The sequence below is a fragment of the Vairimorpha necatrix genome, chromosome 1 (genome assembly GCF_036630325.1).
Source record: "Vairimorpha necatrix chromosome 1, complete sequence".
Classification (NCBI taxonomy): domain Eukaryota; kingdom Fungi; phylum Microsporidia; family Nosematidae; genus Vairimorpha; species Vairimorpha necatrix.
The window spans coordinates 964714-977030 of record NC_088816.1 but is presented as its reverse complement, the minus strand read 5'-3'; the positions used below and the strand labels follow the sequence as shown (position 1 = coordinate 977030).

The 12317-nt window shown below is 30.0% G+C and overlaps 6 protein-coding genes and 1 non-coding gene across 7 annotated transcripts; 4 read left to right on the top strand and 3 right to left on the bottom strand.

Annotated features, from left to right (window-relative positions):
• Positions 1–2185: 2185 nt before the first annotated feature.
• On the bottom strand, positions 2186–2521 carry VNE69_01168 (ERF4 domain-containing protein; the record flags this gene model as incomplete). The annotated part of the gene is made up of 1 exon (XM_065472302.1): positions 2186–2521. The coding sequence occupies one exon, from the start codon at positions 2519–2521 to the stop codon at positions 2186–2188; it is 336 nt and encodes a 111-aa protein (XP_065328374.1).
• Positions 2522–2634: 113 nt separating this feature from the next.
• Positions 2635–2707, bottom strand: VNE69_01906. The gene has a single exon. It is a non-coding gene; the product is annotated as a tRNA-Val (tRNA).
• A 25-nt stretch (positions 2708–2732) lies between these two features.
• Positions 2733–3029, top strand: VNE69_01167 (RING-type zinc finger protein; the record flags this gene model as incomplete). Its single annotated transcript, XM_065472301.1, has 1 exon — positions 2733–3029. The coding sequence occupies one exon, from the start codon at positions 2733–2735 to the stop codon at positions 3027–3029; it is 297 nt and encodes a 98-aa protein (XP_065328373.1).
• Positions 3030–3082: 53 nt separating this feature from the next.
• VNE69_01166 (trafficking protein particle complex subunit) lies at positions 3083–3448 on the top strand (the record flags this gene model as incomplete). Its single annotated transcript, XM_065472300.1, has 1 exon — positions 3083–3448. One exon carries the CDS (start codon positions 3083–3085, stop codon positions 3446–3448), a length of 366 nt encoding a protein of 121 aa, XP_065328372.1.
• Positions 3449–3640: 192 nt separating this feature from the next.
• VNE69_01165 (DNA-directed RNA polymerase II subunit RPB2) lies at positions 3641–7126 on the bottom strand (the record flags this gene model as incomplete). The annotated part of the gene is made up of 1 exon (XM_065472299.1): positions 3641–7126. The coding sequence occupies one exon, from the start codon at positions 7124–7126 to the stop codon at positions 3641–3643; it is 3486 nt and encodes a 1161-aa protein (XP_065328371.1).
• Positions 7127–7435: 309 nt separating this feature from the next.
• Positions 7436–8011, top strand: VNE69_01164 (putative tRNA acetlytransferase; the record flags this gene model as incomplete). The annotated part of the gene is made up of 1 exon (XM_065472298.1): positions 7436–8011. The coding sequence occupies one exon, from the start codon at positions 7436–7438 to the stop codon at positions 8009–8011; it is 576 nt and encodes a 191-aa protein (XP_065328370.1).
• Positions 8012–10525: 2514 nt separating this feature from the next.
• On the top strand, positions 10526–11113 carry VNE69_01163 (putative tRNA acetlytransferase; the record flags this gene model as incomplete). Its single annotated transcript, XM_065472297.1, has 1 exon — positions 10526–11113. One exon carries the CDS (start codon positions 10526–10528, stop codon positions 11111–11113), a length of 588 nt encoding a protein of 195 aa, XP_065328369.1.
• Positions 11114–12317: the final 1204 nt, after the last annotated feature.

Genomic DNA, 12317 nt, shown 5'->3' with positions numbered 1-12317 from the left:
TTATACGAAATAAAATTTCACCAGACATTCCAATTTTAGTAAACAATAATTTTTTTTTACAATGTGCAACTTTTATGTTTGTTTTCATACTACATTCTGATTGAATATATCATTGCAATATGTCTGTCTTTACATGTCAGGTTATTATTGTACTATAACTAAAAAAAAACAAAACACGAATTTGGAGATATGTAAGAAAATGGCGAATTAATTATATATAAGTTAAGTTTAAATAGTGAAGAAGTAGCTTTCTATAGTTCCCTCATATATAATTGTTCTGCACAGCGTGCAATGCTTGTTTTATATTTAAATTGACTAGTGTAAAGTAGCTTAAGACTTAAAACTTTAGTCGATACAAAATTCGTTATAAAATTCGAAAATATTGCGCCGATATACAAAGAAGAATGCTCGATATTTAACATAGCAGTTTAATTTTTTTAAGTAATGTAAAATCATTTCAAGACGATGAAGTGTGTGCACGGGAATCTTTAGTCTAGACTATGAATCTTATGTGTTTAGGCACAATTGGACTTATATTAATACCACAAAAACGCATTCGAAACAATAATTTTATTAAAATCAAAATTTATTTATTAAAAGTTCAAAATTACCAAAAGCCAACTTTGTTTTGAAATTTTAGAGGTCTACTTTAGTTAAATGCTTGGATAGAGAGTAAAACTGTTAGTTTGAGATTGAAGTTTTTTTATTGTTTATGGAGAACAAAACCTTTGCGATACAGAATCTACGCAATATGAAAGGCAAAATTGATGATGTGCCCGAGCTATAAATGATATAGGCTTCAGATGATAATAAAAGACCTTGATTTCTACATAATGATGTTTTTATTGTGCAATCAAAGCCTAATCTATTGTTGTATCTGCTTTTAATGTTCTTGACACGATGTAAATATAGTGTTTTAGCTATCTTTGTATCAAATTGCATATAAAACGCAGAGCTTTTTACAGAGGGAAGTTTACAAGACATGATTTTGTAAAAACTTACAAGAGATAAAATAACAAAAGTAGCGTTTACAAGAACCTCAAATATGTTTTAGTTTTGTTTTTTACATTAATTAAAAAATCCAAATACTTATTTTAAGTTTGATTTTTTTTTGCATTTCAGTGAGTCTTATTTGTCATTATAACAGACCACTACAAGAGCCTTTGTATATCGCTACTTTTGTAATAGTAGAAATTTAATTTGATATTGTTTAATAACTTTAAAATTAAAAGATATTATGTAGTTTATACCATATTCAGTAATATATTAAAAGACTTATCATCGAAAATCTTGATATATTAATAATTTTTTTTTTAAGTTATGTAATTTATAATTGTAAAATTGAACTCTGATAAACTGAGATATTTTAATTTTTTAGAACTTGATTTGTATGATTAATTATCTTAAATTCGTTATTAGCTTAACTTTTATCAAAGATTTTATGTTTATCTAAACTCAATATTGTTTTTTAAAAAATTTTTTTTTTGTCATTCAAAATCTTCGTTTAATGACGCATATTACGTTTTTTATATTATAAAATATAACTATATTGTGTTTTTCCCCATATCTATACTGAATTTACTATATTTTTAATATAAGCTATTTTTATGATATTTTGATATGTTTGGTCGCTTAATTTTTCGTATCCTGACTACAAAACATTTTTTTTCGTAAAAAATAATATATATTTACAGCCCAATATATAAAATTTTTTTATTTTATTTTTTAAAAAACTTCTTTAGTTTTTTTACTATTTTACTGGCTTATTAATTCGTTTATGCAAAAAATAAATTAAACAAAATTTTAATTAATTAAAAAAATTATTACTTATTAAATATATCACTTATTATTTAAATGGGCTATCTATATACGTTATTTGTTTTATTTTTTTGTTTTTTTTTCATTTCTAAAACAACATAAATAAAAAATAAATTGAATCTCAAAAAAATAAATAATGCGTGATTTAATTTTAATTAACAAGAAACTTACACTTTTATTGCGAGATGTGGACAGATCTAGATTAGGTAAATATGAGATAAGATCACTAGACAAATATAATTCGAAGATTGAAATAATTAGAGAAAGAATAACTCGTAAGAAAAAAAAAGAGAATAAATAGTTTAATATAATTTAATAAGTTGACATTTTATGTTATAAAAAATAAGTCAAATTGGCTTTATATATTTTATTCATCAATTTTCAGTACTAAATGTGTATAGTTTTCATATTTGGGATTCCCAAAGGACATTCCTTTGTCTTTGAGTTTTTTATTTACATTTTCAATTACTTTGTCCAAATCTTTGTCATATGACGATTTGTCACTAAACAAGTACGGGACAAGTGTTAGCATCTTGAAAATGCCCAAGTACGAATATTTAGGCTTAAAAATATTATTTATGGAATTAATGCTTTCTTTATAAATTTCCTTGTCTAATTTGTCAATTAGACATAAAGGCATTTCGTCTATAAATCTGATCTCCGAAGTGCGCCAGTCTCTTGGGATTTCTATTTTATAATTCATAAATATAAAATAAAGGGAAATATAAAAGAAAATTGACCAATAATATGAAGAATCAATTAAATTTTTAGAATATTAAGATATGCTACGCCTGCATAAATATTTTGTAATAAAAATGTGACCTCCCAGGCTCGAACTGGGGACCTTCTGCGTGTTAGACAAACGTGATAACCACTACACTAAGGTCACTTAAAAAAATCAATATTTTAGTTTTATGCATAAATGTAAATATTGTAATTTTATAGAAGTGACTAGACAATTTGATTCTTGTTACGATTGCCAATTAGAAATACAAGAATTTAAAATATCTGAAGACATTTTAGAATTAATTTCTCATTCTTATGAAATATTTCACTGTTCGATATGCCTAGAAGACATTAAAAATGAAGAAATAAAACAGTGCCTAAAATGCATGACAGCATTTCACAAGATCTGCATAAAAACATGGAACAAATTAAACGAGAAGTGTCCAATTTGCAGACATAAAAACTTAAATTCATGCTTTATTTAATAAATATAATTATATTCATTTTATGTATAAATTATTATCTTACCCTTTTTAAGATGATCTACCAATTTCTAATTATAAATAGTTCTGGTTCAATGATCTACACATACCAGAAATATTTTAAATTTTCTACAAATCAATTATTAATTTTATCTGGCACACTCCACTCTGTCAATTGTATGATAGACAAATTAAACAAAGAAGATGTCTCTGTAAAATATTTTAATTATAAAAATAAAGTCATTTCATATTTCAGATCTGCTACTAATTTGTCTTTTATTTTTGTGTCTGATAAAAAAGAGACGAGTTTGTATAAATTGATATTTCAAGAGTTTTGTGACTATGTTTTATTAGACCCATTTTATATTTTAGACATGCCAATAAATTCCCCGAAATTTCAACCCAGTAAACATTTTACATGAAAAAAATTAAATGTAAAATTTAAACAAAAAATTAAATGTAAAATTTAAACATAAAATTAAAAGTAAAATATTAACATAAAATTAAATGTAAAATAAATATTATTTTACTAGATAAAACACTAAATTTATTAGTTAACTAAATTAAATATTATTTTAATAGATAAAACACTAAATTTATTAGTTTAACTAATTTTATTCGGCTCTTATTCTGGGTGCTATATTCATGGCCATTAATTCTTGTATTAATAATTTAAACGCATAAGGTATTTCTACCATTTTTATATTAGTCCTATTATGACATCCTTTACACTCTTTATATCTCTTAGTATCAATAGCTATAAGTCCACATTCATCGCACACTGAACATTTGTACGGATCACTGACATCCATCAGTCTCTCTTTAAGAAACGCAGAAGCACCATGGGAAATTATGCAGTCACGCTCCATTTCCCCGAATCTCAGGCCTCCGTCCCTCGATCGGCCTTCTACAGGCTGACGAGTCAGAATTTGAAGCGGCCCCTTCGCCCGGGCGTGGATTTTGTCCTCGACCATGTGCTTAAGCCTTTGGTAATAAGTCGGGCCTATAAAGATTTGAGCCCTGAGTTTATGCCCTGTCATTCCATTGTACATGACTTCGAATCCCCTTTGTTGATAATTAAACTCTTTCAGTTTCTGGCTTATGCTGTCCACTGTCACTCCATTGAAAGGGGTGGCGTCTCCTTCTTCCCCAGTCAAAGCACATGTCTTCCCCAACAGACACTCTATTAAGTGGCCTATAGTCATTCTACTTGGTATAGCATGAGGATTAATAATGATATCCGGGACTATTCCTTCAGATGTAAAAGGCATGTCTTCCTGTCTCAAACTTATTCCCATGGTCCCCTTCTGGGCATGACGAGACGCAAACTTGTCGCCCATTTGTGGAATTCGACTAGTCCTCACTTTCACTTTCGCGAATTTATACCCGTCCTTATTTGTGACTATTACACTGTCTACAAATCCATTCTCAGTCCTCCTCATACTTGTACTACTGTCTTTTTTCAAGTACACTGGGTTCGCCTTAGTACTTCTTTCTGGGTCTAGAATTGGACTTACTTTTCCTATTAACACATCATCTCCAGTCACTCTGACTCCTATGGGAATAATCCCATCCTCGTCTAATTTGGAATAATTCAGATTTCTCATCCTAAGAACTTCACTCCTGTTTGGTTTACAGAATTCCTCGTGGGCTCCTGGTCGGGTTGTATTTTCTTGATCAGTATAAGTTCTATAGAAGAAGCTCCTAAAGAGGCCTCTGTCTATGGCGCTTTGATTCATTATTATACTGTCTTCTTGATTGTACCCCGTATACGAAGCTATAGCCACTATGGCATTCTGACCAGGAGGAAGTTCTTTGAATTTCATATATTCCATACTTTTAGTAGTGACCAGTGGTTTCTGAGGATAATAGAGAATATTACTCAGCGTGTCCATTCTAAGCATGAAATTAGTAGCAAAGACTCCCATGGCTTGTTTGACCATAGCACTCTGGTAAGTATTACGAGGACTCTGATTATGATCAGGGAAAGGAATAACAGAGGCACAAATCCCCAAAATAGTAGCAGGATGGATTTCACAATGTGTGTAATTCAAACTAGTACTATTATTATCGAAATCAACGTCTTTACTTCGATCCTTGCGGATATTATTATTATATCTTAAATCTTTGGTATTAAATCTGTTTTCATTAAGTTGATCTGGAGACATGGCTATCATTGAAACTTCTTCTTCTTCTACATCTAAAAACTCAATAAGTCCATTTTCTATGAATTCATTCCAAGTGCATCTCTTAATTTCTTCTTTATTAGAATACGCTTCATCTATGCACAACTTATTATTCTTTACTACAAATAAAGGGCGACATGGTCGCCCTGAATCAGACTGAATTCTAATTTCTCTTTCTCTTATGTCTCTCACAATACTCACTTCTTTATCAATTTCTAAAGATCTCCTTAATAATCTCAAGGAATTTATCAAATATTCTGGATCTTCGTGAATTCCAACCCAGACACCATTTACAAAAATTTTAGTAGAATTTTGTAACTGAAAATGAGAAAGCTCTTCAAGACTCTCTAGGCCACATTCTTCTAGAAATTCAATAATTGGCTCAGAAGACGAGCCCACGGAAATGTAAGCCATCAGAGAAAGATTCTTCACAAGCCCACAGGCTTGGCCCTCTGGGGTCTCGGCGGGACAAATCATCCCCCAATGCGTATTGTGTAACTGACGGGGCTTGGCCAATTTGCCCTCTTTTTCTATTGGTGTGTTGACTCTCCTTAGATGACTCAACGTAGAGACAAAATTGTATCTATTCAGAACTTGGGCCACTCCCGCCTTGGACTGCATGGCCTGAGCTTGATCTCCCCAATTACCAGTTGCTATGGCATATCTGAAGCCTTGAGCTATTGTACTCGCTTTTAATCCTAGGGCAATATTGAAATCTCTGCCTCCTTCTAGACATTTCTGCATGTGCTTGGCAGTCTCAGAACACAATTTCTTATACAAAGATCTGAACAAAGAAGCCAGTAAAGGACCAGCCAAGTCCATTCTCTTTTTCCCATAATGATCTCTATCATCTTCCTTCTTTCTTCCTAATGCTACCATAAGAAGCTTCTGGACCATGTAGCCTAAGAAATACGCCTTTTTTGTCTCATTAAATTCTTGTGTCCCGATATGAGGCAATAATTCCTTGGCCAGCAAATCTCTGGCAAAATTTATTCTTTTTTCTCTAGAAGATCCAACAGGAGCAGATCTCTTCCCAATATAATCCAAAGCTACATTTTGGTCTTGTACTACAGTAGATTCTAAAATGCTATCTTTTAAAATATCAAACATTTCTTCATCATTAGAAGTGACGATGTGGTCTGTAATTTCCTTGTCACTAAGAAAACCAAGAGCTCTGTAAATTATAAAAAGAGGAATTTCTTGTTTAGAGTACGGAATTGAAACTCTAATGACATTTGGATTTTTACATAATTTCAAAGAAACTGCACTTGGATTTTTGGCGCCCTTTTCTGGTACTGACCTTATTTCTGCATAATGAGAATATGACGCGGGTTGAGATTTCTTAAAAACATAAATCGTATTAGTCGCCATTCTCTCTTGAGCAATAATAACTTTCTCAGATCCATTAATGATAAAATATCCTCCTACGTCATATTCACATTCCCCAATTTTAATCAACTCTTCGTCTGTCAATTTGTATGTCGAACAATATGAAGACTTGACCATAATTGGTAGACTTCCGAAAGGTATTCTTGAATATTTATGCTGATCGACCATGCCGCTTTCACTTTCAGTCTCTTTAGTGACGTCTATGTACAACTGCGATAAATAATTTATATCTCTGAGTCTGGCCTCATTTGGCGTAAGCGTAATTGTCGTACCATCTGCCTCTGTATAAGAAGGAGGCTTAGAGACATAAATTTGGCCAAATTTTAGAGTTATTTTTCTCCTTGACTCATTACCAGCAGAGAGAGTAGTTTGAACGGTGATCGTGGGAGATTCGTCAATTACTTCTTGCATTTTAGTCTTGACAAATTGATCAAAAGAATCAATTTGTTGACCTACAAGGCCTTTCTGTTCAAAGAATTTAGTAATTATGTCCCAACTATATTCTTTACCATATTTGAGATCCATTTTGGGGGTAAGAAAAATCAGAAATTTTATAAATTGGTCTTATTAAATCAAAATTTCTAAATCTGAAAAGTCTATTGTAAATTTGCTTTTTAGAAATAAAAACTAAGAAATGTGAATATTGATCTTTCTGATGAATTTTTTAAATCTTTTTAGTAAAATTTTTACGAAAATAATTCTACAAAAACATAATCTGTGAAGAGCTGAATCCCATGAGCGACACTGGAACAATCTGTGCTACAAATATCTAAACAAAATAGACAATTAACTAATAATCTATTTATCTTGATAAAATTTTTTATACCCTTATTAATGACGGGTGGATTTTTTGTATCTTGCAAAAATGGAAAGGAAGGAAAAGCTGTTAAAGAATTACAAACAGCACTGCGTGGATCTTTGTATCCCATAAAGGGAATAAGCTTTTGTGGTGTTTCAAACTCTACTGAAGAACAAAATTTTATAAATAAACATTTGGAAATATTATTTTTTACTCTATTTTTCGACCATGAAGGCATAATTTACCTTGAAAATACTTCTTATAAATCGTCTACATTTCTAATTAACTGGTTATTAAATAAAAAACTAAAATTTAAATATATTGATAGAATTTTACCTTTGAATAGATTCACAACGTACAATGAAGATTCTATAAGGGAAGACTTGGCAAAAATTGACAGGTCATTAACATATGCTATTGACTATAAAGAACATTTTGTGACTCATAATATTAAAAAAAAGATAATTGATCTGATAACTTTGACATTGGAGGGAATGAGAGTGGATTTAAAAGACCCTAATTACTGGATCATTGTTTCTGCGATAGATGATCATGTCGGGTTTACAGTATTGCCAAAGAACGTAAGTGATGATTCCTTCGTCAAAATATAATAAACAAGCTTAAATTAATATTTTTTGCATTAATAGTATCATTTTCAATTATATCTTTTCTTATGAATTTTATAATCTCTTTTTCGTGTTTAAATTGGTATATTGATGCTTTATTCACTGGGTAATATGATGATCTGACATATCCAAATCAATACGCAAATTTTTTTCACTTACAATTTATATGCTTCCAATGCAAATAAATATTTTGATTTTCGATATGCATAATTCATGCAGCCTTTTTATAGTAAATATTTAGAGTTTGTTTATTAACAAACAAAGTATTTTTTATTATGTTCTCGGCCAATAAGATACATTTTTAATACATATTTCAGCAATTTCAAATATAATAGTATTCTTAATAGGTAAAAAGGCTTTATTTGTCTTCATAAACTTTGTTTCTCTAATCACTTTCGATATCTATGGCATAAAATTGTTCATGATTGTTACCTGAAGTTATTCTACACTAATTTAAAGGCTGAAACAGGAGTTTTATATAAATTGATCTGATATTAAAAGTATTTAAGAAATCTTAAATACAATAGAAATGCATAATACCAAAGAAACCAGTGGATCCACAAATTCTACAAGGGCTCTCGCGGCAACCCTTAACCATCCCCGTGTAAACATAATAAACTACATGCATTAAAACAATCTAACTATGTAGGTTAGGTGGATTCATCAAAGAATTATCGACGCTTTTTGGTATTAGATCGTGTTTTTTGAAAAAAAATTTCGACCCCCTAAAAATGAAAAATTTTGACATTGAAATTTCTTATCGAATACCATTGAAAAGCACGAAAGTAAAACTCAAACCAATACAGAGGCCTTTTTACAATAATAGCGATTGTTTAGACTCATTAATCGAGTTGTATGTGTTTAATGAACACAAAATATGTTTTAAATGCAGTGAAGTTATAAAGTTGATTATTTTTAATTAGATATGGATTAAAAGAGTAGTATACAGTTGTATAAACTATAAGTGCAGGGCAAAAGTGACAGTTATCAAAGGAAGCAAGACTTTAAATAACAACTGAGAATGCATATTTTTAATTTTATGTAGAAGTAGCTATTTTTTAGAGCAAAATCAAAAGTTTCATCATCGACAATTGCTGATGCAAAAAAAATCGTTCAAGAAAGTTTATTTAAAAATAGATGGTCTAAAAGTCTAGTTGTTGATGGATTAGGTTGAATTCAAAGTCGATGTGTCCGTTATTTGTAGTAGATGAAAATAGGATATTCAACAAGTTCCGACTAATCAATTCTTGAAACAGTTTGAATATTGGGCATAGTAGAAGCTGTTCATATCTTCATTTTTACATTACAAGAGTGGAGAATAGGACTGTCGAGTGTTTAACAGAGACCTTGGAATGTAAAATAGGTATAGGTTCAATTTTTCATTGACGACATCCAAGTTATCCAGGCGTGACACGAATTTTTTGTTTTGAGCATAAGGCTGTAAACAACTCTATCGGGTTCAAATCTCCAGATGAAGCTCATACCAACAACATCGAGAACGTTTAGTTGAGGCAACATCTGAACTGCCAAAAAAACATTGAATTAAGCATAATGAAATAGGTACTTGGCGCATCGAATTTATTTTAGCAAAAGTATTTTTTAAAAGAGACGATTAAGAGGGGTTTTATGATTATTTTATTGATTTATATCTAATTTATTCAATTTAAATACATTTCTAGTATTTTTCCATATTTTTTTTTATTAAGAGGGGGAGTCTTTGTGTCTGTTCGAATGCCATAAAAGCGCCAAATTATATTTGTTCTGGCTCACTTTCTGCATGTAATTCCACTGTCTCGCCGAGAATGCTTTCAGGTTTGGACAATGACCTTTCTGCTACAAAACTATTTCCCTAAAAATATGGGCGTTTTGTGTACAAGTATAAAATTTTTTGCTGAATGTAGGCAGAGGGCTAAATGATTTAAATCATCATGGATCTCTAAGCTATATAAATACACGTAAAAAACTTATAGCATTATGTCTAATGATATTTCAAGAGCTCGGCCAGAAACGACCCCTCACCTTTAAAGGATTTCAAATTTTTTCCCGAGTCCTAAAAATTAAGTTCGATATAAGAATAAGATAAAAATTGCTATGCATTTTTGATATTGGAAAACAAAGTAAACATATGCTTTATACAAGTATTAATTAATAAATAAGTCATCGGTAACATTTTAATCACTAAGCATTATACTCTTTGATGTTTAAATTATTTAAGTTGTTTTTTCATTATATAAGAAATTTCTTTTAAGAATCTACAATTATGAATAACTAAGTGTAAACAAAGAAATGACGGCAGCTATAGAACAATGAAACACATAACTAACTTCCGTCAAATGATTATATAATAAATAACTATTTTTATTTGATAAATATTTTAAAAGGTTAGAAATTTGTGTGCTAGTGCTTGGTTTTTTTAAGCTTAATTTTTTAATTTTAAAACAAATTGCGCTTTTTCTAGGGGAAATTTAAGCATAATCAGCGTTTTTATGTCCCTAATACATGAAAAGCGGTTTTTTTGTATCTTGTAAAAAAGGAAAAGAAGAAAAAGCTTTCAAAGAACTGCAAACAGTACTAAACACATCTTTTGATACCATAGAAACTCAACCAGACTACAGTACTTTAAACGTTTCTGAAGAAATAAAAAATGAAATTAGAATTCTAAAAAAATCATTTTTCTCTCTTTTTTTTACTTATAAAAGCATGTTTTATGTCTCAAATTCTTCTCCATTTACACCTTCAAAACTATTTTACATTTTAAAGGAGAGAGGCGTAAAACTAGAATACGTTCATAGAATTGTACCTTTAGATAGATTCACAACGTACAATGAAAATGTAATGAGGAAGGGCTTGGTTGATATTGACAAATCTTTGACATTTAAAATTGAGTATGAAGAAAGATTCGTTCCTCAAGATACTAGGAAAAGGATATTTGAATTGATAACTTCGACCTTGGAGGGAATGAAAGTAGATTTAAGTCGGCCTGATTACTTGATCATTGTTTCTGCTTTAAAGAATGATGTTGGGTTTACAGTATTGAAAAATAACAAAGAACATTTTAACTTTTCAAAAACAAATAAAGAAGTATAAATTGATATTTTATATATTCATTCTACATAATTTAATTATAATAACGCTTCTTGTGTAAATTGGTATGTAAATATTTCATTTACTAGGCTAATTTATTTTATGACATTTGCGGTTGATCGGACCGAAATTCACCTTTTTTTGATGTCTTCAAATTTTCATTTTTTCACCCCAAAAAATGAAATTTCAAAAGTTGAGGAAGGAAACAAAAAAAGAATAAAAGTTTTAAATATTTAATTTTTCATCATAATTTACGTTAAGCAACTTATTACTGGATGAGTATTATAGTTTTTTATTAACATGTACCTCACTAAATACCTATTAATTAATTTCCTCGTTCTACATCTGTATGGTATATGCTGTTTTAAACCAGACCATGTTCCTTCGATAGAATTAGTATGTATTCCTGTCTCGGGATCTTTAAAAAATTTAGAGTGGTTTACAGTGTGGTGACTATAACCTTCATTTTGAATGCCCGTATATCCCTTCCAACAGTCAGAATATAATTTGCTACCTTCTTTTACACTATTTTTAATGTGAAATTTTAACGTACTTATGGTACGATCACTAACTTGAAATAATATGACTGTTTTTTGCCATCTCTTTCAACTACTCCAAAGAGCCAAACTCCTCCTACTGGATGTCCACGATTATATTTATTCTTTCCAATCTTTGACTCATCCATTTCAACTGTTTCACCGGGATTTCCAATATATTCAATGTTTTGGTAGAATTTTTTAACTAGTACTTCACTAGTTTTTTTCAATATTCTCCATATAACTTTTTTATCAATTCTGGTTACGTATGAAATAGTATCCACACTACATTTTGATAACCAGAGGTCAATACCTCGACAAATTTCACTTTAGAAATTTTTACATGACTAAATATTGTCTCTTTTTAACATTAATATGTTTTTTTTATAGTGGACATATTTTATTTGTACATTTCATATATTCATACTTATTTTTTGTGTATGATGTAAGCTCTTCATTGCATATTTTACAACCGCTAAGTTGTAAGATTTTTATTTGTTGTTTTTTTTTTTTTCAATCTCTCTTTTCCTCAACTTTTGGAATTTCATTTTTTGGGGTGAAAAAATGAAAATTTGAAGACATCAAAAAAAGGTGAATTTCGGTCCGAAGGTCCCATTTGCAAATTAATACTTGATTTTTCATATAAAAATTAATATGCCTCAAATGCGAAC